A 23298-nucleotide genomic window follows, 5' to 3' on the forward strand; every position below is an offset into this window, starting at 1 on the left:
AGAAAATGGATTCGGTAACTGTTTTTAACCTCTACCTTGTCTTTTGTGAGTTGGTTGTCGCCCGCCATGATATGCACACTTTTGTCCACTACACCAAAAGCACAAAGTGAGGACGGCTGGGCAGACACACGTACAGAAGCTGGTTGCCCTGGTCGAACCTCTCTGCCTTCAACAAACTCTACGGACACCTGCGGGAAGATTTGAAAATGATTCACTTGTGAATATTGCATTGTTTACGAGACATTTATGATGTCATTTATTGAAGTGACGTAATATATTATTCTATACTGTTTAGTTTTGTCTGTTTGTATAATGAAATGTATTTAGTGTCCGATGTAAAGTCACTTAAAGGCTTTTTTTTTAAAATAACTATACTTCACTATTATGTACGGGCATGAGTGACATACGAATATGAGTTTGAAATTAAAATTTGTAGATGGAGTGCATATTTCAAGGTTAGAGATTTTTCTCTCCGAAATTGCAGTCTATGTCGCGAACCTGTTTGGCGATTGTGTTATGTAGGGTTACGATGTAACCACTTCACAGGGGCGGATCTAGCTTTTTCCCAAGGGGAGGGGGTTCAGGGACTGAGCTGCGAATTACGGAAGGGAAGCGAGGGAGGGGGGGGGGGGGTAACCCCCCCCCCCCACACACACACACTCACACACATACACACACACAGTAGATTTATTTTTCATTTGTAGGGTTACCATATGGTGGGGGGGGGGGGGTTTAAACCCACGACCCCCCCCCCCCGTAGATTCGCCACTGCTTCTACCTTCAGTCTACGAAAGACCTGTTATACACGAACAGACACAGAAACTGCATATTATGGGGATTGACTAAAAAAAGAAGCAAGTATAGAATTTGATCAGAAGCAATATTTCGATGCATTTAGGGCCTCATTTTATTGAGGCATAACGATGTTCATCCACTGATTTAAGGTGCCCACTCCAAGATGATGCTTGCTCGACTTCACCGGTTTAAACCTTTCCAGCTGAATTTCTCAAGTTCGTTTTCACATAGAAGCAAGCATTGTAACAATCAGTATGGATGTTATTTTGGGGGTTTTGTGTGTTTTATTAATGACTAAAACGCTATACAGCGTACTTGCATGCTAATACTAACCTTGTTCTGAAATGAAGGATTTATTTTGATTTCTCCATTGGCGCTGACTACTTCACCATCTCCGCGGATGTAAAAGACAAGAAGACGAGCTAATGGAGACATCTCAGCCGTGGCAGTGAAGGAAAATACCAAGTTCCCAATAACACGAGGAGGATAGGGTGGCAGAACGGGCGCTCTGACTTCAAAAAACAAACAGGCAAAGTAAAAAAAAATGCACTGCAGGCCAATATAATTGAACACCCCCCCCCCCAAAAAAAAAAGAAAGGGTCTTATATCTAGTGATATAGCTACACGAAATCAGATCATAAAAACAGGAAAAGCATCACTTTACGGGTCTGTGGTCATAGGATATCCAAAAGGCCATGGCTGCCCACGGCATTCTACAATTTAGTGCAATGGTTAGGAACATCCTGCCTTGTTAAAAAAAAGAAGATCACTAACATGGGGTTTGTGGGCAAATTCTGAAATGGAATATCATCTACCAGCAGACGGTAAACGCACCTGTTGTTCTCCAACGCCCGCCATAATGATGTGGAGAAGATTTTTTTTCTCTGCCTGCGGTTGATGCATCCCCTCGTATTTCTGCACGGCTTTCTACAGGTGGATTTATTACATTCGGATTTGTCCATGTCTCTTGCCCGCTGGAGACGACACGCCCTCGTGACAAAATCTGCAGAACCAGAAAATATTATCCTTCAGAGGTGTCAACATTAGTATTTTCAAATTTCCCACATTAATATCTAAAAAAGAGCCCCTCTTCCATTGCTCTCAAAGATTTAGCCTAAACATGATTTGAACTCTTGCGGTGTATCAAAACAAAATGCACATCTTCTGTTGTTTGGACATTAGCATACATAACGATAACTACCATAATCGGTTCTGCTGAATTACATAAGCAATGCAATGAATGGTGGAATGAATGCTTACGAGCCCACGACAGAATAAAAATGAGAGATTGGATACTAACCCGATAGAAAAATTTAATACTGGAGGTCGTCTCAGTGGCAGGCCTTGTAAACGTAAGGTTGACATTCACATCTCGACCACTGGTGACGACTGTTTGATCAAATGTTCCAACGTCAAGAAAAGAACCGCTCGTTGAATACCATGCATCCACAAATTTCGTTGGAATCGTAAATATTGCTCCTTCTGCGTCAGTAGCCTGGAAATGCATAAAGGAAGAAATGGAAACCAATTACTGCATAACTATCTTGTTACACATGGTCTGGCAGATTAAAGGCACTCAATCGTGGCGAGTGGTTTGTGCGGCACGGAGACGAACGCAACACGCTGCCTCCCCCATTCTGTATCAAATGTAGTGACCCCGAATGAGAATAGCGCTTACTCAATGAGTCAGCGAACAAAACGCTAGGCTACAAGAGAGCTCTCTGTACTAATCTCCTAACCCAAAATGGCTGTCCGAGCGAGCCACGAGAGCTTCCGAATGGACGCACACTCTCAGTGCGCATGCGCATGAAGAGAGGCCAAAAAAGCCAAGCGTCTTCTGGCCTCTTTCCTCCAATCACCGCAGCTCGCGGTGACAATATTTGTGTATGATGCGCACACACACACGCACACACACACACGTGTCTCAGTGGCATCATTGTCCCACACGTTTATGAATATAGCACCGAGTCTGGCATTGCGCAATTGCATGTACAAATTTCGGTCGTTCGGAGTTTACGTACCATTAGGGATGACGATCGGCTGTCTTTAAGCGTTGGTATGCTACGTATATCTTAACCTTTTAATTTCCTCTTGAACATTCAGATAAGACATTCAGATAGTAACCAGAACTTTAAATAAGGCATTATGATACCCAACCCACTTTTCAAAAATGAAAAATGCATATATGAATTAATAAAATTGATAAAGACCATGCAAAATAATTTTCAGCTAGAGACGAGCAAACAACAAACAACATCATAACTTCTTCGACTGCTACACAGTAATGTATATCTACATGGAATAGTAGATTATTGCTTTCATTTGGGAAACACCAACAGCTAAAGAAAGATGGATTTGTTTCACCCCGACCCCCTCCCCACACACACACATACTCATTCATACGTTAACAAAAGGCAATCTGTCAGTCAATTTCAATTCTTGACGAGATTTATACTGCACTATACTTTATGCATGTCAATGTGTGTATGGGTATGTGTGTGTGTGTGTGCATGCATTAATGTTTAGGTGCGTTACGTGGGTGAGGATGCGTACTGCTATATGAATTATGGAGAGAGGTCATTACCCTTAACGTCAGGGTCGTTGTAAGTGGGTCAGAAGGTCCTTGAATCTCAAATCGACCAATGCCGTTGGTCTCGGTGACAACTGTCATGTGCCTGCTCGTCTCGGCTATTTCCACACGAACTGCAATACCCGTAACTGGGGTGAAATCGGGGTATGACAGAACGACCTTGTAAAAATAAAAGAAATTATACGTGACATAACTTTCATCCCAGTCATTCCTATGTCGAGCTTTAAACCAAAATTCATCTATCATTGCATCCTACAGAATGATCAATTTATGTATTTGCAAACTTTAATGTTAATCATGTATTCTTGCAAATTATTGAATCAAGACAACCGGCCTGTTCACATACTGGTCACCAGAATACGGCAGAAAACCGTGTGTCCTTAATTAATGTCCTTACGATAATGTTATTTTCAATTAATGATTTTGCGTGTCACTGTAAACAAATGATAAAAAACAATAACAAAACAATAAAAGTGTGTCATGTAACCTGACTTTTGATACGGTATAAGAGTAATAGGAATTATGTAACAAAAATACGAGGCAATAGCGTTCAGTGCTCTGAAACCCTGCTCGGATATAATCATTATTGCCAATTGTAACGGATGACTTTCATGTTGTGGATATAATACCAATGTATACTGAAACATGATGACTCCTACAGTTACATCTGACGAGTCATTCGGGAGTGTAAACGCTTTTACGTCATTTTCCATAGATTGCTTTGCTTCTTATTCTAAAGCCAATGGAGAATCCCAATTTCTTGTGAGGAAAGTAGTGTAGTAAAGAATTTGAAATACTGCAGAATTTATGATCTGTAATTCTAAAGTCAAAAGGGCACACTGTTAACAGCGGTATATCAACAAAAAGCTACAGTTTTCTCTCTTATTCAATAATTCCAATTAGGTTGAAATAAATTTGACAATAGGCAATCTAGTTATAAATACATAAAATACATCATAACACAAGCATTTGTTGAAGAAACATTTCTATAACATTTTAGTAAAAGTCAGATTATTGTTAGGTGATGACAGACGAAATCTAGCCATATGTATAATGCCTGCTATATTTCCATAACCAACAGCAAATCTATCTAACAAAAATAACAAAAAAAAATCAACGATTTCAAAGACGCAAAATAAAATATTGGAAGAAAGAACTGAAGGTACCGGTGAACTAAATATAGTTCTTACCTGCCCCCTGTAGGGTAATCCTGGTTTGAAGAAATCTGGTCCCTGGATCTTTACTTTATAATGTACACGGCTGAGGGGAATGGATACGGTTCGTGATTGCATCAACACTCCTAAATTCACAGGGAGACAAACATAATCATATATATACAAAAATTGCACAGTTCTCATACATAAAGAGATGAAAATTTTCTTCTTTCCATATAGATTTCATATATTCATTGAAAACACACTGGACATTATTTTCTTCCAAAGCAAGTTCAGGTTGAACAGATTCAAAAGAAATGTGTGTGTGTGTGTGTGTGTGTGTGTGTGTATAAATATGTAAATGTCATGTCTGAATATTTCGCGTTGACCTTCTTGATGAAAACACTGTAAAACGTCTAATAGAAAAAAATATATATAATTTTCTCTAAATATGAACAATTGTATTAGCCTTGATTATTTTCATAATTGTATAGCGAACGTTACTTTACACCAAACGTCTGCTAGTCCTTTCTATGATTACAGGGTACAAGTAGGTACACAAGCAACTCGGCTCTTTCATTTCTTACAAGCAACATGCATTCTTTATAATGATATTTTGTTTTGATTAAATGAAAATACAATATGAATTTAATTCAATCGAAACTTCATTCGTGTACACTCGTAAGTCACAGACTAGGTGTTATATACATTATGCAGTGAAAGTACCATTTCATTTCTTTACACAGAAATTGTGTCAATAATCAAAAGCTCTCATTCTATATGTATATATGTGACCGTGCACCTCAAAACGAACATAAAGTCGCACACACTGATTTTGCGTGAGGACTGAAAATAAGTGAAATCCGTCAACTTAGCCGAACTTGACTTTTTCATATTTTCTGAAAGAGCGGGTTTTCTTTTACATTATGCTAAAATTTGGTATCATAAAACGGGCAGGAAAGTGTGTTTTTTTAGCAGTTTATCTTGAACATTTTTGGTAGAATAGTGTGATTAGGTGTGTCTTTAGAATCCCTTTTTCATTTCTGAAAAACCATGTCCACACTCTTCACTTTTAACTCCAATAACTTTTGAAAGGATAGTGCTACTGCTTTGAAAATTGGTATTAATTACGGACAGAATGTGTTAATGAGGCATGTTTAATTTCATTTCAATCTGATAATCCCTTCATTGTTTTTACTCTGGTGGTTTATTTCCTGTTTTTTGTCCCATTCATCGCACAGCCAGCACGGTTTGGTAAAGATTAAGCGCTTGAATAGACACTGTACTTTAGAGCCTCTTTTCTCAGTTCACACTTTTCCTGAGTTTGTGCTTTCTTTCCAATATTTAGATAGGTTAGGAGAGTTCATTTGATTTGAGTTATACATCATTTTAAAGTTTAAAGTCTGTTCTTTCAGAATATTGTCTTAACTGAAAATTCATGTCTGGCGACTTTTTGTTTGTTTTGAGGTGCAGGGTCACATATATGTGTGTGAGTGTGTGTGTGTGTGTGTGTGTGTGTGTGTGTGTATGTGTGTGCGTGTGTGTGTGTGGTTGTGTGTTCAGGAATGAAGAAATATCTATTTAGGATAAAAATCCACTTTGAAATATAAGCCTTCCTGAGTTGCTATTGTTAAATTATGTACATTGCCGATTCTTTATCCACAACATCTTACCTGTTCCTACCTCCGTGAAATTTGAGACAACATCTATTTTCTGGCCTCTCAGCCCTCTGCCAATTGTATAATTAAATTCAGCACATCCAGATGCATCTGCCTCCTCTGAAATAATCTATTAAGAGGGATTGAGATAATGTTTCGAAATATTTCAGAAATTGCCTTGTCCACATACATTAAATTTGTGACCCTGCATCACAAAACCAACACAGAGTCGCCAGACATGGATTTTTAGTTTAAAGAGAAGACTCTGAAAGAGGAGGCTCTTAGCTTTAAAATGCGTTATCCTTTCAAAGGTTATTAAACTTGAAAGGGAAGAGTACGCAAAGGATTTCAAGACATGAAAAGCGGCCTTCAATACATACCTGATCATTCTACTCTTTCTCAAAAAGGTGTTGAAGAAAAACATGCTAAAAACACACTTCCTCATTCATGTGAAGATACCAAACTGAAGAATAATGTAGAATAATGATAGCTCTTTCAGAAAAATTGAAAAACTCAAGATTGACTTGGTTGAACCATTTCACCTTTTTGAGTCCTCATGTAAAATCAAGGGGTGCGACTTATTGTTTGTTTTGTGTTGCACGGCCACATATTCTTGATAGGACTTTCATTGAGGTTGTAGCTGCACAAGTTTCGTAAGAGACATAAAGTTAGTAAACGAAACCATAGTCATATTTGCATGCTTTGTTTTATACAAATATCGTACATTAGGAATCTCTGATGCACACACACACACACACACACACACACACACACACAAACACGACGATAGTGATACCTTCTTTTCTTTTAGTTTCATTATGATCACACTTTTATGGGTTTGTTTTCATGCAAGGAGGGATCCATACACCGTCAGTTATTTTGTAATCCCACCAAACCAATGCTTTTACGTCATGCAAGACTAGAAGAATTCAGCCGAAATGCACAGTTATACAAACTCATGGAATTTGTGACACTTTATCCACTTCTTCAGACTTAGTGAGGATAGACAGATTTAGAGAAAGAAAAACAGGAGAAGAGAATTGTGTAGGGAGAGAGACAGAGAAAGACAGAAAGAATGAGAGAGAAAGAGAGGGGGAAGAGAAGGGGAAGAATTACAGGACAGAGAGAGAGAGGGAGAGAGAGAGAGAGAGAGAGAGAGAGCACTCGTGTTTTTGCAAATTTGTCGGACAAATTTGCTCTCAGCCAATCAGAGGCAAAGATTTCAGTAGCTTAAGGATAACAGTTTGTCAAACAAAATATCTGACAAAACACTTCATGAAATACCCCCAGTTCTTTTCTGCTGATCCATCTTAGAGATCCAATACCCAAACTTACCCTTTCTGGAGTCCAGGTAGGAAACCAATCACCTCGCAGCCAGATTTCCGCTTCAAAACTACCTCTCACGGGCTGTCCATAGGTGTACCTAAAAATACACTAACACTTATTTTAACCGCAGTTCGACTGAATGTGAACGATATTCATACACGTCAAAATATCTCTGTTATAATGCATGCTACACGTGTATGTTATAACTCTGTCTATATAAGTATGGAGATTTAAGAACATGTTTCTTGGGATTCATTAAAAACTAGATATATCGCTGTGGCTACTGATATGCCTCCGCCATAATGCATGGTTCTCCTAATAGGTCTATAGTGCAATGTCTTGACAATGTGTGATGACAGTTTCACACAATTGGCAAAATATTAAAATGACAGGTTTGACACAAATGTGCTGAATGTTCACTTTCCTAGAACTAGGTTCAATTGGATGAATGATTAAAATGCAGGTATTTGGGAAACTGATGATTTTTACTTGACTTTTGACCCTTTTATAAGTTTATGCATTGAGTAATTTTCAAGGTATTGAGAAAAAGTATAATTTCAGTATCAAATGGGAAAATAGCATTATCTAAACCTGGCAGTTGACCTTTGACCTCACAGTTCCAAAGAGAATCACTGTTAAGTTGAACATGCATAAATATGTAAGTTTCATGATAATACCTTGAGTTACTTTCGAGATATGGAGGAAAAAGTGCAATTTAGCACTTTCACTTGACCTTTTACCTTTTGACCTTTGACCTTTTGGCAAGAAACTTCCCCACAAATATATATTGGGTAATACATGCCATACATCATGTTTAAAAAAAAAAACAAACCTTCAGGCATATTGCATTGGGAAAGTAGTGATATTTTGAGGAGTTGACCTTGACCTTTGACCCATGACCTTTGACCCATGACCCCCAACTTCCCTAGATAATCACTGCCCATCGGTACAAGCATATATACTAAGTTCCATGAAGATACCTCGAACCCTTTGCGAGATATGGAGAAAAACATGAAATTTCGATTTTTTTTTCACAAAATAACCTGTGACCTTTGACCTTTGACCCTGTGACCCTAAAATCCACACAAAGTATCATCCCCCAAGGATATACCCTCATACCAAGTTTGATGTAAAACCACTACACGGTTCTTGAGATATCAACAAAAACAAAACGGGACGGACGGACGTACGGACGTACGGACGTACGGACGGACGACCCGAAAACATAATGCCTCCGGCCACTTCGTTGCGGAGGCATAAAAATGCTTTGGCATGATTAAAGGAGAACCTCGGAAAATTATTTCCAGACCGTAATATATGAACCAAAATAAAATGTTGAAAGTCTTTTTTTTTTGCACCTGATTGCCGAATTACCCTACATTGACGTATGTAAAAACAGAATTAATGTTCCAGTAGCATCAATGTCTACGCTGATCCCACTGTACTGGGGCATGATTCTAGCTTAAGACCCTGATTACATGTCTAGACAGGCGTCTTATCCTTAGACCACTGAGTATTTATGCATAATATGTATATATTTTATTCTTTATTCGCTTCTTACAAATCACATATGTGACCCTGCACCTCAAAACAAACAAAAAGTCGCCAGACCTGAATTTTTAGTTAAGACCATATTCTGAAAGAGCAGACTTTAAGCTTTAAAATGATGTATAACTCAAAACAAATGGACTCTCCTAACCTATTCTAAATATTGGAAAGAAAGCACAAACTCAGGAAAAGTGTGAACTGAGAAAAGAGGCTCTGAAGTACAGTGTCTATTCAAGCGCTTAATCTTTACCAAACCGTGCTGGCTGTGCGATGAATGGGACAAAAAACAGGAAGTAAACCACCAGAGTAACAATAATGAAGGGATTATCAGATTAAACTGAAATTAAGCTTGTCTCATCAACACATTCTGTCCATAATTAATTCCAACTTTCAAAGCAGTAGCACTATCTTTTCAAAAGTTATTTTCAGTGGCCTCCACCATCTACAGGAGTGTCGACAATGACGGTACCAAAGCATTGTCGAGACTCCTGAAGCAGCTGAAACTCATTCTTTATTGGCAAAAAAATAAAATTACCAGTTTATTTCTTGATTCTTCGTTATATTGGAGCCTATGTGTGAATTCTCAATATATATAAAGTATATATATAAAGTTTGTTTTCTATCATAATAGTTTCATTATGCACAGGTATTTTGAATATATAATCACTTAAGATTGTCAAACAGTTGAAAGAGTTTCAATGTCAAAATTGGCTAAAAACTGCAATAAATCTACAGAATGATCCACAACCGCATGGCGATAGGAAGTAAATTAATTGACACACTCAATGACATGACAATCACGAAGAGAACAGAGGAAATACTCACATGGCACATACTGTGAACAGCAGAGGTGATGGCTCAGGGGCAAAGATATATCCTGTTTTAGGGGTCACCTTCACTTCAAACTTTGGCAGAACTACGTGAATCAGAGAAATGAGATGATAAACTCAGTAAAAAGATCAAATCTGCATCTTGGTTTGATTTGATTTGATTTGATTTGATATGATTTATGGTTCTCTCTGATTGTCCATGTTCACATATTACTGATAACGTACAGATATTTATACACACATGTTGTCTATAAGGTAATTTTGTCTCAGTTGGATTTTCAATAATATTATGTAAGGAAAGTGTAAACGGGGTACAACAAATAATTCAGAAGGCTACGACTTAACCCTAAAGGGACCGGGGAGGGGGAGGTTGAATCCCCCTTCGATATTTTCAGCGACCATTCTACCGGGCGAATTTTTTGACCGCGCCGCTCGCTGACTTTTTACGTTTTGAGTCTTGCACATCTCATGACACCATTTTCGCGAAAATCGGACACACCGTTACGAAGCTGTACACGGTATACATGCCTGTTAGACTGAAAATGGCTCAAAAACGTGATTTTTGTGTACAAACTCAATGCAAATACAGTTTTCTAATTTTATTCAAAAAGATATATTAAAATGATTATTTTCAAGTTGAATGGCTAAAATCAATAAATTTTAGCATAATTATGCCTAAGATAGGTTGTGTGATAAATTTTGTAGAACACGACGAAAAAAAAGGTCGGAAAAAAATACATAAAATATTTATAAAATAGATTTTCTTTTTCAAATACGTTCGTTAGGAATGCTACATGGAATAATTTCACCAAAGAATTAATATGCCATTGGCTTTATTTTCTACGTTAGAGCGATATTTATGATTTCACGCCTATCATTTAATATGAAATATAGACATGAAAAATTCAGTTTATCTTTTATATTTTGGTAGATTACGCATCAAGTAATATATGTGTAAATTTTTAGGGCGTTTGCGCAATCGAAGGCTGGGATCTGGGGGGGGGGGGGGGTAAATCAACCCTCCCCCGGCCACAGAACATGCCAAAAAGTCCAGGCTGGTTAGGAGTAAGCGTACCATGATTTGTTAGCAGCCCTTATACATTTCTCAATAGTTAGTAGGCCTAACTTCCATGGCCTCTTATTCAACAAGTCACCCAGTTTCCACTAATAACTAGTCTGGATAGTCACATACAAGGAATAATTATGAATTATCTACTGAGTTTAACAAACAGTCGCCGCTATATCTTCAGTGTAAAAGCTTTAAGGAGATATGTCAGGAAAACCCTTGATAATGGTGTTTTGTAAGTACTTAACCCTATAGGGGGGGGGGGGGGGCCCTCGGGGCACCGCCACCCCCCCCCCCCCTCGCCCACACACACACACACACACACACCACACACACATTTCGAGCGATGTGTCGCCATCGCAAAAAGCTATATCGCCGCGAATATGTTTCACGACGTTTTTCTTTCGAGTCTGCCACATCTTTTGACACTGAATTTGCGACGCCCAGGTACACCGTTCCGAAGTTGCGCACAAATAATTATGTTCTTTTATGGCATACCGAAATATGCCTCCAAAATGTGATTTCGTGTACCCTTTCAATGCAAATACGATTTGATAATTTCGTAAAAGCAGGATTACTTTATAGATTTATTAATCAAAATGAAAAAGATGGCATATTTTCAGGCTTATAACAATGCGGAATTTTATTTTGAAAAGACAAAAAACAAGAGCAAAAGGTAGCCAAAAATACATAAAAAACAATTGTGAAGAGTTTCTTTTTTTGGACACAAGCTATAAATAATATTTGACGCTAACACCGTTCCTGTTTGGGCCCTTATTTAGTGACTGACAGCAAAAACAAAAGTTAGATTTCATATAAGATATGACCCTGCATCACAAAACAAACAAAATGTCGCCAATTTTTGATTAGGACATATCCTGAAATAGCTGACTCCAAGCTTTGAAATGATGTATAACTCAAATGAAATTGACTCTCCTAATCTATCTAAATATTGGAAAGAAGGCACACGTTCCAGAAAAGTGTGTACTAAGAAAAGAGGCTCTGAAGCAAAGGGTCTATTCAACACCACCAATTCACTATGGACACAGTGTTGGTAGTATGGGGCTGAAGGAAATAATTCAATTTCTACAATTGTTTCAACAGATCAAAACTGGAGATTTATCGTACTAGTCCTGTATAACAACGAAAAAATGGGGGAATTTGTTTTACACTCTGCGAAGAATTTCTATTTGTGTGACTCAGTCACAGGAGTACAGGCATACCGTACATGTTATTCAAAATATGAGGAAGTTAGGAGTTAGTTCTATAAATGCTGCATGAAATTACCAGTAAACAAGGGAAAGCCATAATCATAAAGTTATGGTTGACGTTGTCTCACCGTACTCTTCGACATCAAAGGTCTGAACGCTATCTGGCATATGTCCGTCATGGATGACGCGGATCCGCCATGCTCCCATCTCCGGCTCATCAGACAGGGTAAACTGTAGGTCTAGAAGGCCATCGGGACTCAGGAGGTTTTTCCACTGCTTCATACGAGTTCCCCTCGGTGACTCAATGTACACAGTGTGTGCCTGTTACGGGTAATAATAGAATGGTTAAGAAAGAGTATATGTGATTCCAAGATATATTTGATGAAACTTAGCGTTGAAATGCCTGAGATATCCATGGCAGAGCGATTCCAATAAAGTTGGGACCCAACTTTCATTACGCTAGCTTTGTTTTACTTTGTTCTTGGATGCCTCTGCCATTTCTAAACCGATTTTCATAAAATAAATTTTGAATTCCTCTTAGACGGGTATGAGACTCTGGGGTTCCTTGGTATCTCGCAAAAAGAAAGAAAGATAAAAGCCAGCCCTTTACTCAGTAGATGACGGAATATTTCGTTTTCTTTAGATTAACATATCAAAAACTTAACATTATTTCCTAAATTATTCAGAAGGTCTGTAAATTTCAAAATAAAACTAAGTTAATTACCGCGTTTTTGTTACAGAATGAAACAAAATGTCATTGCAGAGGTTTATTTATGCAGTATAAAAAGTAAATAATGGTTTCTTTTTCCGAAGGTTTGTCAGCATACGCATCTTATTTGCATTTCTTGTTTTTTTTTAAGAAATAAGAAGCGCATGCAAAACACTGCAAGTCCGACAATAATCGTGAAATACTTACATGGTCAGGAACCGGTATCATATCTGGGTAGTCTATCGTCAGGACTCTAAACATTACTGTTGATAGACAAAAGGAACGGACAGTTATACCATAGGACATCAAAATGAATACTAACTATACCAAAACACTTACTCTAGGAACTTATATCTTTATTCGTTGAATAGTTTTTGGTTTTGTTTTGTTGTATGTCTGTTTGGGTTTTCTTTTCAACTCACAACATAATTTATTATTGTACGTATTATGCAGCATCAATTATAGCTACAATTTACTTTCTTGTAATGAACATCAATTCTGGCAGAAAGATTTTATTCAGAGGGGGTAAGGTTCAGGTGCGAGTTTTTCCTCACTTTGTCTCCCTCTTCAAATTAAATTTGTTAAGATCGCAACTGCACATCAAAAAATAATAGATCAGACCGTTAATTTACAGATCAGCAGTTGCGATCTTAACAAATTTAATTTGTAGAGGTAGACAAAGTGGAGAAACTCGCACCTGAACATCAATTCTGCTAATATTTCTACTTTGTAAAGTTCACACAATATATCAAAGCGTACCTCTGTTTACGAATATTTCATATAACCGCAGCTTATATTTGTGGAATCTCTCTCTCTCTCTCTCTCTCTCTCTCTCTCTTTTCTCTTCAGAAAGGAGAATACTCCCAAAGATAGACCAGTACCACAAATGACAGAGAAACTTTCACCAAAATTTGATGAAAGAGGACCGCTTCTATCAATCTATCAAGTTTATTTGGGGTAAGAATACTTTGTCATAAAACACATCTTTCGCATGATCTTCCTGTGTTGTTCGGCCTCAGCATTTTGTATGCTCTTATCAAATGCATGCTTTCTGCATGCTTTCTGTCCCTTTTTGTTTTCGTATCTTTGTATAAATATATTTCATTTTTTTATTTCTCTTCATTGAATACTTCCTCATATCATAATGAATTCATCATGAATTTTCAATCAACAAACTTAACCTTGAAACAAACTGGTCACTACCATATGAGAAATAATAAATATGAGGTACTCCACATTGGTAGATGTTAACAAATCTCACCTTTCTGGCCAGGCTTGTATAAGGGCTTGTCCGTTTGAACGAAAGTATGCGTCACCTCGTAGCCCAGTAACATCTCCTTTTCAAAGACCTGTCTAAAGGGGCGCCCGGTGGACCTCTCACCAGTAAAAACGTGGTGGAAATTAACCAAAATTGGTCCTGCATGAGGCTGAAAAATGAGAAATGAAAGTTGCAATGTTTCAGTAGTTGGAAAACGGCGATAGATGCTTATTCCTGAGAATAATACCACGTGGTTAACTGGCACAAATTCAGTTGATATGTGACTTTGAATGGAATTACCAAGATTTCACGGCGCGTATCTTAAGATTCAGATCTTAGATGTTGATTTTGTAAAACGCTGTTTTATGAATTATGAATTACATGGATTTTCCTGCATTTGGGTAATTAAAGTTTCAGCAATAGACAGTAACTGAGAGAAAACCGTTTATTATATTTTAGCACTACTGCAATGTTGTCTATCCAAAGCATGCTGCATTAGAGTTTTGAAGTCACTCTTCTATAAGTCAGAACAGTTTAAAGTGAGAGAACCGTGATTGTGTAGCCTGATTGTACTTATCAACTGTAGCTTGAGTATGAAGACTCTTAATTGTGTGTAAAATCACCGAATCGTTTGTTTGTTTGTTTGTTTGTTAGTTTTTTGTTTGTTTTGTTGTCGTCTACACTACCAATCGCGATAATTGCGTCGACCGGATGTTAGAAAGGTCCAGATGACCTGGACGTCTGACTGTATTTGCGCATCTTTTCAAAAGCATTTGCTCAGAAATTCATCGCACAGCATGATGAGAGACTATTAGTACAACTTCAAACCACGGTTTAATAGTAAAGTGAATTTGAGGGAAATATGGAGATTGAAGAGGGTTGTGAAAAAAAGAAATAAGTTAAGCGTGATTCTGTTACATAAAGCAGGTCTCACCTAGCCATTTAAGTTTTCTGTAAAAAAATATTTAAAACAAGTATAGCAACGATAGACCAAAAGGGAAATACACATTTGCGTTTCAACATGTGTAGTTCAGCTACGAGATTCGAATTTGCCATAATCATTTTGTACATTTGTGTTTCTTATCTTTTACCACGGGGTGTGGAACGTGTTGTATAGTGTGGCGGAGGAGGGGGAGAGAGCTGGTGGAAGTTTTAATGGTAATCCCTAGTGTGGGAACAACCTCCTCCCCCCCCCCCCCCCACCCCATCAAACGCTTACTGACTAGAAATCATCTAAAAGTAAGACATGAATCACCTAGAAATAAGACTTTGGGAAATCTTCGCTTCTGAATAAAATATCAACTTGTGACTGAACCTACTTTCCTGTAATCTCTTCAAGTTTCCAAATGGATGTAATATAAAATACCACCTTGCAATCACTGAATTGTTGCATCTGAATTGTAAATCACTATCCTTGTTAGCATTTAAAAACCATCTGCTCTAACTCATTAAGTCCGCTCAGGTAGGAGAATTATAACACCTTCTTCCCACTTTGAGATAAAAGCAGGAACGCTATCTAAAAATTCTATCAAAGACACAAACGAAAGAAAAAAAAAAAACAAGACTTAAAAATGTAGAGATGGTTCTTTACTGTGGCATAGTGGATGACATATACAACCAGCATTTTTTTTTTCCTTTTCCAATGGATGTCATAAAATGTCTTGTGTGTGTTTGTCTTTTCTTTGTTTTGTCTTTTTTTCACGGTCCTGGGCCAGAGCACAAAATTCAATCACTATCCATGCTGCATATTTAGATATGCAGGCATGTTTGCATCAGAGGGCCTACAGCTTTGCATCAGTATTTTTTTTTTAACACAAAAGATGCGCTTTGTGTCTGGACATGTAAACACAATTACTGTCAACGTATAACTTCATTCACCAGCTGCACTGCTTGGTACAAACAAGAGCATAAGATGCATTTCATCACTTCTAATGAGATTGTATTACCATTGTTGTAAGTGCATGTTTCTCACGTAGATATTGAGCAACAAACGGACAGCATGCATGTTATACTCACCCCGATTCTCTCACTTTCTGTTGCTTCACAACCCAGGTCCACATCAAGGCATGTATCCACGTCATCCAACGATTTCTGAACAATTACGGTCGGGCATGGTACCGTGAGATACGTGATGTTGAGTTCCATGGAGACAGGTGCTACAAGATTTTTCATCGTGAAACATCCAGTCCCTACTTTGTTGACTCGAAGCTTCTTCGGATACATGACAATCACACCACTGAAAAACACACGCACATACACACACGCACACACATACACAAGAGAATGCAAATAAGGTGAAAATTTCTAGTTACTTTTCTTGAAATCATAAGATTGCATTTGCAGTTATTTTTGCAAAGGTCAACGCCCATTCCATCAGAGAAAAAAAAAAGTAACCCACACAGACAAACAAACAATCAAACAAAAAGCATACCAATAGAACTATACACTTGAAGTGACTCCATTTTTGCATTTAGAGAAACAAAGAGAAACAGAAAGAGAAAGCGGAGAGGGAGAATTACAATAGAAAACAGGATATAAAGTGGAAGAAAAAAGAAATATACTGTATAATGTTTTGTCCCATCAAGGATACGAAATTTCTAAGATGATAAATAACTCCTTGATGAGCCCATGGAATTACTGCAATCTAAATGTATTGAGTAGTTCCACATTAAGACCAACGATGTTTGACCTTTGTCACGTCTAAGGTACTTATGCCGGTCTATATTGAGTACTTGATTGACTGAGATTTATTAACATTTCCATAAAAAGAAAACATGATAGCAGAAAAAAGACAGCATTACAAAACAACATTAGGCATACATAAACGGACTAGATTTACAACAGACAAAAGAATTATTTAAGAAACTAAGATAAATGCATAGTGTAAAGAGACAATCAGGAAGGCATCACAGCCGTACTTTTCAAGGTGTGGTATAGTTTAGTGGAGACGTTGCTTCACTTTTCAAAATCTTCTTTTTTTCGTTTGATAATGAGAATTTTCTTTTGAAATATGAAAGGGTATGTTATTCAAAGAGAAATCCAATTTTTATTTGATGAAAATTGGTTTTGAAATGGCTGAGATATCCAAAACAAGCGATCCTAATAAAAGGTGGGACCTACCTTTCATTACGATTGCCTCATTTTTTTTTCTACTTTGTTTTTCGATATCTAACCCATTTTAAAACCTACTTTTATGAAGTAAACTTCGAATTCCTCTTAAAATGATGTGCTCTGTACCATTTCATAAGTGTGTGAGTGTTTTATAGTATTTCGCAAATAATTAAAAGATCAATCCTCATCCCCACCAATATTATACCATCGCTTTAATGTTTTTTTTTCGAAAAAAATAGAAAACTATGTAATTTATCACCATGAATCATGTTATCAAAATATTGTTTGATGAATATAACATCTCAAATTCTGCAAATTAATGCAAGATTAAACACACCTGCATATGCTATACACACTTACGTATGTCTGTACACACAAACAACCTAGAAGTAGAAAAACGCATGCATTGCTATAATTATGAGGTATAGCTTGAATATTCGTTGAAATAATCGTTATGAACTCCTTCTTCGAATATCTGGAAAATTAAAGGCAATGTGGTGACTTTCAAACGTACCTTTCCCCTGATGCTTCCTGCGCATCAACCAAAGCCGAGTACACGGCACACATACTGGCCAATGCCAGCACAGCGAATGCGAGCTTGTCAATCATGTTTGTGAATGCGTCTGCTATCAAACGGAAAAATAAAATCTTTTCGTCAGAAGTTATTAGAGTCTGCAGGTATTTCAGAATTTCACAATTCCATGCGGTGTCCAACTAGAAGCTGACCTGAGATCCTAGTTTGTTCCCCTGGTTTGATCCTCGTCTGTTTTGACCCCTCGGACTGCGGCCAGTTGTGAAAGAACTCGACATGAATCTATGAATGCATTACATTAGTCCAGGGCCTTTTACAGCAGGTCGGAGCCAGATTTCTAAACCCTGTATGCAAGCGATACCGAGAAATGCTCGGCGATGTTATCAATTGCCTGTTAGTTTGCGCATGCTCATACGACACGAAGTCACTTGAACACAAATACACTTTTATATTCAATGTTGCTGCGTCTTCATTTTAAACAAGCACGCAGCCTCTATCTCTTTATAGGAATATCTGTACTGTACACCACTTAATTTAATTATGTGTAGGTTTATTGTTGTCGTCGTGTAATCGTATAGGGTAGGGTCTCATCTACGTCAAACTATGGTTATAATGATGGACCCTGGTATTTATTTTTCCTCTTTTTCAACATACGACTGCATTATGCATCATTTATGTGTTTAGGAAGATGTTGTTATGAAATTGACAATTCATACATTTTAATTTGCATGCTTTTATCTTTTTTCCTGCGTACTCTATATTAATTTTTGTATTGATTTGCAAGTGTACTTGGAGAAAAATAATGCAAAACCAAGCCAAACCAAACCAAACCAAACTTGATACAAATTCTGTGACGCACGACGTTTCTTTGGAATTGTTTGTCATGATAAGTCCTTTGGAGGGACGCCGATTCGATCAGCATTTCCTGCGAAATGTGACTGACCTGCGAATCTGGGTGGATTCCAGAAAATGAGCACCCATGGAGGTTTTGACCTTCGTTGAAAAGTTTCAAGCCTCCTAAAACTGTCAAAAATATTTTTCACCGGATGACACTACTTGACACTAGGTTATGGTGAATTTCGTATAAACGTTTAAATAGGGACATTGACAGGAATCCCATCATGTTACCATACTAAAAGCGAGTGTCTTTTTGTCCCCTCATGCTCGTTAAAACATTGCTGTTTGTCACTGCTTACCACATTTTAGCCCGCTAGTTCTAGATTTTCCTGCTAACACTGATCCTCGGAAGATTGCTTTAGAGATTATATTGCCCCACTTCGGCAAAAGGAAGCCAGTGAAATTGTTTGTTGTTGTTGTTTACAGATATTGATTATTGTTTTATTTAATTGGCGTATTTGAAGCACCCTCTATCTAACTGAAGAATTCAGAGGTAACAATTTCAGCCTATTTCTGAGATATTTACGTGGGAGAAAGAGGCAAGTGCATCAAATTGCTTGGGAAATTGGCACAAGAAGCCGGTCACACTGACAAGCGATAAAGAAATCTTAGTCGACCAATCATATTGCTCTCTGGCCCTCTTAATACTTCAGCAGCCAATCAAAGCGCCCAGTATTTACGTGCATACACATTGATCAGTAACATAATGCATGCATACTGGGCAAGTACCTACTAAACCAAACCCTTTATGTTATATTCAGTTACTACCGCTACCCGTCCAGCATGCGACTTTAGCTGCATGACGTGGTACATTAGCATGAAAACAAAGTAAAAAATGATGAGAAGTTCATCTATTCTGCTAATAACTTAAAATGCCCCTACGCCATGTATCCCTGCTTCCCAAACCAACAAAAGGTCGCCAGACATAAATATTTACTATAAAGGTCATTATTTACGTTTTGGAGCATTGCTTATTTTTTTCATGGTATCACATGTGACCCATACGTGTAGGTCTCTTGTATCACAAATCACCCTACCATGTGGAATTTCCACAATAGAACGTAAGTTATAAAGGGATATCATTATTTTTCTCGAAACCGAATGCACTAGCATAAAAAGATGTTACAGACATATCATTGACGCAACTCCGGAGGGCAGAAATGTAGACAGGATAGCAAAACAAGCACACGACTAGCAGCCTGGCGTTTGGAAAATATCCTGCTGACGGAAGTTCACACGATCACAAATGTGTTGTGCAGGTGCCAATATCGTCTTGCGTGATGCCCTTCGTTAAAAGGAGAACAAAAATAAAAACGAAAAGAAAATGGATACCACCACTTAGGTAACCAATCAATACTTTTATTAAAACTTTGAAAGTCAAGAGGAGAAAAGCTCAATCTTGTCACCATATGCGACCTTGCATCACAAAACAAAACAAAAGTCGGAAGGCATATAGGTTTTCTGTTCAGGGCAGAATTTGAAAGAGAAGACTTAAGTTGTTAAATGATGCATAACCCAACTGAAAAAGATTATCCCAATCTAAATACTGGAAAGAAAATATAAATGGATTTTCATATTAAAGCTGAAATCTAGCATGTTCTGATAACCTATTCTATCCATTACTAATACAAACTTTAAAAACAGTAGCAACATATTTTCAAAATTTATAAGAGTTGAAAGTACAGACTGTGTTAAGGGTTGTCAAGACATTGAAAAGGGACTTCTGAGTCATATCCAAAAATGCTATTCTTCATAAAAAAGTGCTCTAGAAAAACAAAATAAAAAACTGCTGAATCAATATCATCCTTTCGTTTTTATAAAACATTAAACTTGAGAATAATGTCGAAGAAGTTCTCTTTCAGAAATGTCATGAGAAAATGAAGATTTAGGTTGATCCTTTCCACTTCTTTTGAGTCCTCAGGTAAAATCAGGCCTTCGATTTTTTGTTGTTGTTTGTTTAAGATGCAAGATCCGATATTGTGTGTGGTGTGTGTGTGTGCGTGTGTGCGTCGACTTTTAAATCTCTCCACCCCAGCTCTTGAGTAAATTTTGAAACATTTATTTTTGAAATGATATTTTTTTTCTTGTTTACGGTTACCCTTGTTGTGATCTTGTAATGAACATTTTGGCCATTTTTTGGTATGTCACATGATGGTATTAATAGTAAGATACTTTATGTTTGGTGTATGCAAAGGGACGAATAATCTTTAGAAGATTAGAAGTATAGATAAGTAATAACGTTCGTATTATTAGCCCGTGTAATGTGCTGTTCAGATGATAAACAATTTTTTAATCAGGATGGGTTTCAGCTGCATGGTAACAATTAATGTTCGTATACTATTACTACAACATTAAAAAGAATACATAGATATAAAAAAGAACAAATAAAGCAAGGTGACAAGAAATTAGAAAAAAAAAGGATGCGAATCTGATGGAAAAAGAAATGGCGGTAGGTGAGTATAATCTATAGAAGTTATATGGCTCAAATGCGAGTGTTTGAAATAAACTATTTCACATGTGCGGCGTTCACCTTGAATTGTGATCTTCGATCGTTTAGGAAGTGACGCTCTTCTATTCTAAACAGGAGCAAAATCCTTCCTGTGCCAGGGACTGCGAACGGCTTATTCAACTCTAAAATAGAGTTTCCATTGCCGAACAACACCTAAAGAGGAATTTCAACCATGATTATGTTAGTTTCACGAGAAAGAGTACAATCTTACAAGTCGTTTACAACAATGGAAATTTGACCAAAAAAAAAAAGATTAACAATTGAGGATGTTATGAAATTATGAAGCTTCACTAATCATTTTTGCAGAGCAGTTCCTGTACAGCTAACATGATTATGCAAATAAGCGAGCCGATGATAAAATCAACTTATAATTTTCATTTGATGATGTACAAAAAAAAAATGGGGAACAATCAAATATTTCTATGAAAGTGTAATGCACACGACTGATCACCGACATCAATGGTAAAAAGGGTAACCTTTTATTCAATTTGATTTCACCAACATGCCTTCTTATGAGTTTCTCAAAATAAATGTGTAAAAAAAAAACAGAAAAAACGCGTTCAAATTAAAAAAAGCACGTGCAAGGCGGTCAAATTCCCATCAGCAACGCCTTGAAGAACGTTAAGGACTTCAAATTTACGGAAGGCAAATATTTACAACATAATTCGGCTGTCTTTTTTCGTTGTTACTTTATACATTTCCTTGTAGTTATTCATATTTTTTCATTAACAACTTAATGTACCGTGAAGACCTTTGTTTTTACTAGCTAAAACTTCACCTTATAATTCCACTTTCAAGCACATACATGTTCGTTCATTTACATACGCATGTACAACTTTGATTAGCCGCTGCCAGAGTAGAATATACGAGAATACCTCGAATACCAACAAACTTGTCGGTGAATGTTTCCTCTTTTACAATTTGCCATTAAAGGCATATTTTATTCTTTTGCAGACGAAACAAAATCCCAACAGTAATGCTTTAAAATAGTTGTAATATGTGAGTTAGGGATAGAAACAACCACTTTAAAAATTTGAATCCATAAAATATTTTGAAATAATAAATAAAATAAAAATAAAAAAAAAATGAACAATTGTTATAATGAAAATTATTCATTATGTTTCCGGACTAAACCGAGTACAATTATGGTACGTGCAATTGTCATTTTGCTTGTCTGTAAGATCCTGATGAAGGCCGACACGGCCGAAAGCTTGATCACAAAATAACGGAAATATGAATCTATTACATATTTATATACATATTTTTCTTTTCTTTTCCTTTTAATAGTGAGATGTTTAGTGGGGAACAACAATATTGGACAAAATCACTATTCTACAAAAAAATAAATAAAAAATAAGATAAATGCCAAGTTTGTAATGTTTATTTGTATCATTCTTTGTCTAACATCAGTTTTAATCATTCTTTAATTACGTTCTTTTCTACTGTATGTCACTAACATATCCAAAACCTACAAAATCGTGTTTCTCAATAACAAGAATCTTCATGATATCATGAAAGCAAACTGCTCTGTAAATACCATAGTGTCACCAAACAAGTTGCGAAAGTGTCTATGTTTCAGAACGAAACAATGACACTGCAAGTTCTGGTACAACATTGACATTTTTCATTGTTGTTGTTGTTTTTTTTCTCAGTATTAGCACGATGCATTCTGTCTACCATTGTTATCAGGCATTGAAAAACAGAGTCTGCTGCCAGCACATGGAGTCTTAACCATATTCCCACCGGGGGGGGGGGGGGGGGGGGGGGGGTTGGAGGGGGAGGCATTTTTCAAGTATCGGGCAACTTTTGAGACCAAATTTGTCGCTCCCGGGCATACCGGTTTTGAAGCCACTCCCTTTTGAAAAAAAAAATCGTTGACCAAAAAATTGTTCAAAAAAACTGTACAAATCCAATGTAAATTGTGGTTTTGCAATTAATTCATATAAAAATGAATTCTATGTCTACTTTCAATGGCTGATAACGTTTTATTTTAGCCTGATTATGCTTTAACTCTTTGTGTGCCACGCTCGCACCTCCAACTCAGTCGACGGCGTGCCAACTTCGCATATTCTGCTCAAAAGTACAAAGCCGCCCAAACGGACCG

At 37.1% G+C, this 23298-nt stretch overlaps 1 protein-coding gene and 1 long non-coding RNA gene across 2 annotated transcripts in view; both read right to left on the minus strand.

Moving 5' to 3' along the window:
* LOC139725121 (alpha-1-macroglobulin-like) overlaps nucleotides 1-17865 on the minus strand; it is a 53603-nt gene extending 35738 nt beyond the window's left edge. Inside the window, exons 1-8 of the mRNA XM_071636208.1 lie at nucleotides 17771-17865; nucleotides 16162-16381; nucleotides 14149-14314; nucleotides 13095-13150; nucleotides 12307-12499; nucleotides 9897-9987; nucleotides 7533-7620; nucleotides 36-188 (exon numbers count right to left, since the gene is read on the minus strand). Of these exons, the coding sequence (XP_071492309.1) occupies nucleotides 36-188; nucleotides 7533-7620; nucleotides 9897-9987; nucleotides 12307-12499; nucleotides 13095-13150; nucleotides 14149-14314; nucleotides 16162-16381; nucleotides 17771-17865 (1062 nt within the window). The remainder of the gene's footprint in view (nucleotides 1-35; nucleotides 189-7532; nucleotides 7621-9896; nucleotides 9988-12306; nucleotides 12500-13094; nucleotides 13151-14148; nucleotides 14315-16161; nucleotides 16382-17770) is intronic.
* On the minus strand, nucleotides 3449-6318 carry LOC139725098 (uncharacterized). Its single transcript, XR_011710535.1, has 3 exons — nucleotides 6213-6318; nucleotides 4576-4685; nucleotides 3449-3544 (listed from the first exon to the last, which is right to left on the minus strand). It is a non-coding gene; the product is annotated as an uncharacterized lncRNA (long non-coding RNA).
* Nucleotides 17866-23298: the final 5433 nt, after the last annotated feature.

Source organism: Diadema antillarum, unplaced genomic scaffold (assembly GCF_040938485.1).
Source record: "Diadema antillarum isolate AM-2024a unplaced genomic scaffold, OU_Dant_1.0 seq00000015_RagTag, whole genome shotgun sequence".
Taxonomy (NCBI): domain Eukaryota; kingdom Metazoa; phylum Echinodermata; class Echinoidea; order Diadematoida; family Diadematidae; genus Diadema; species Diadema antillarum.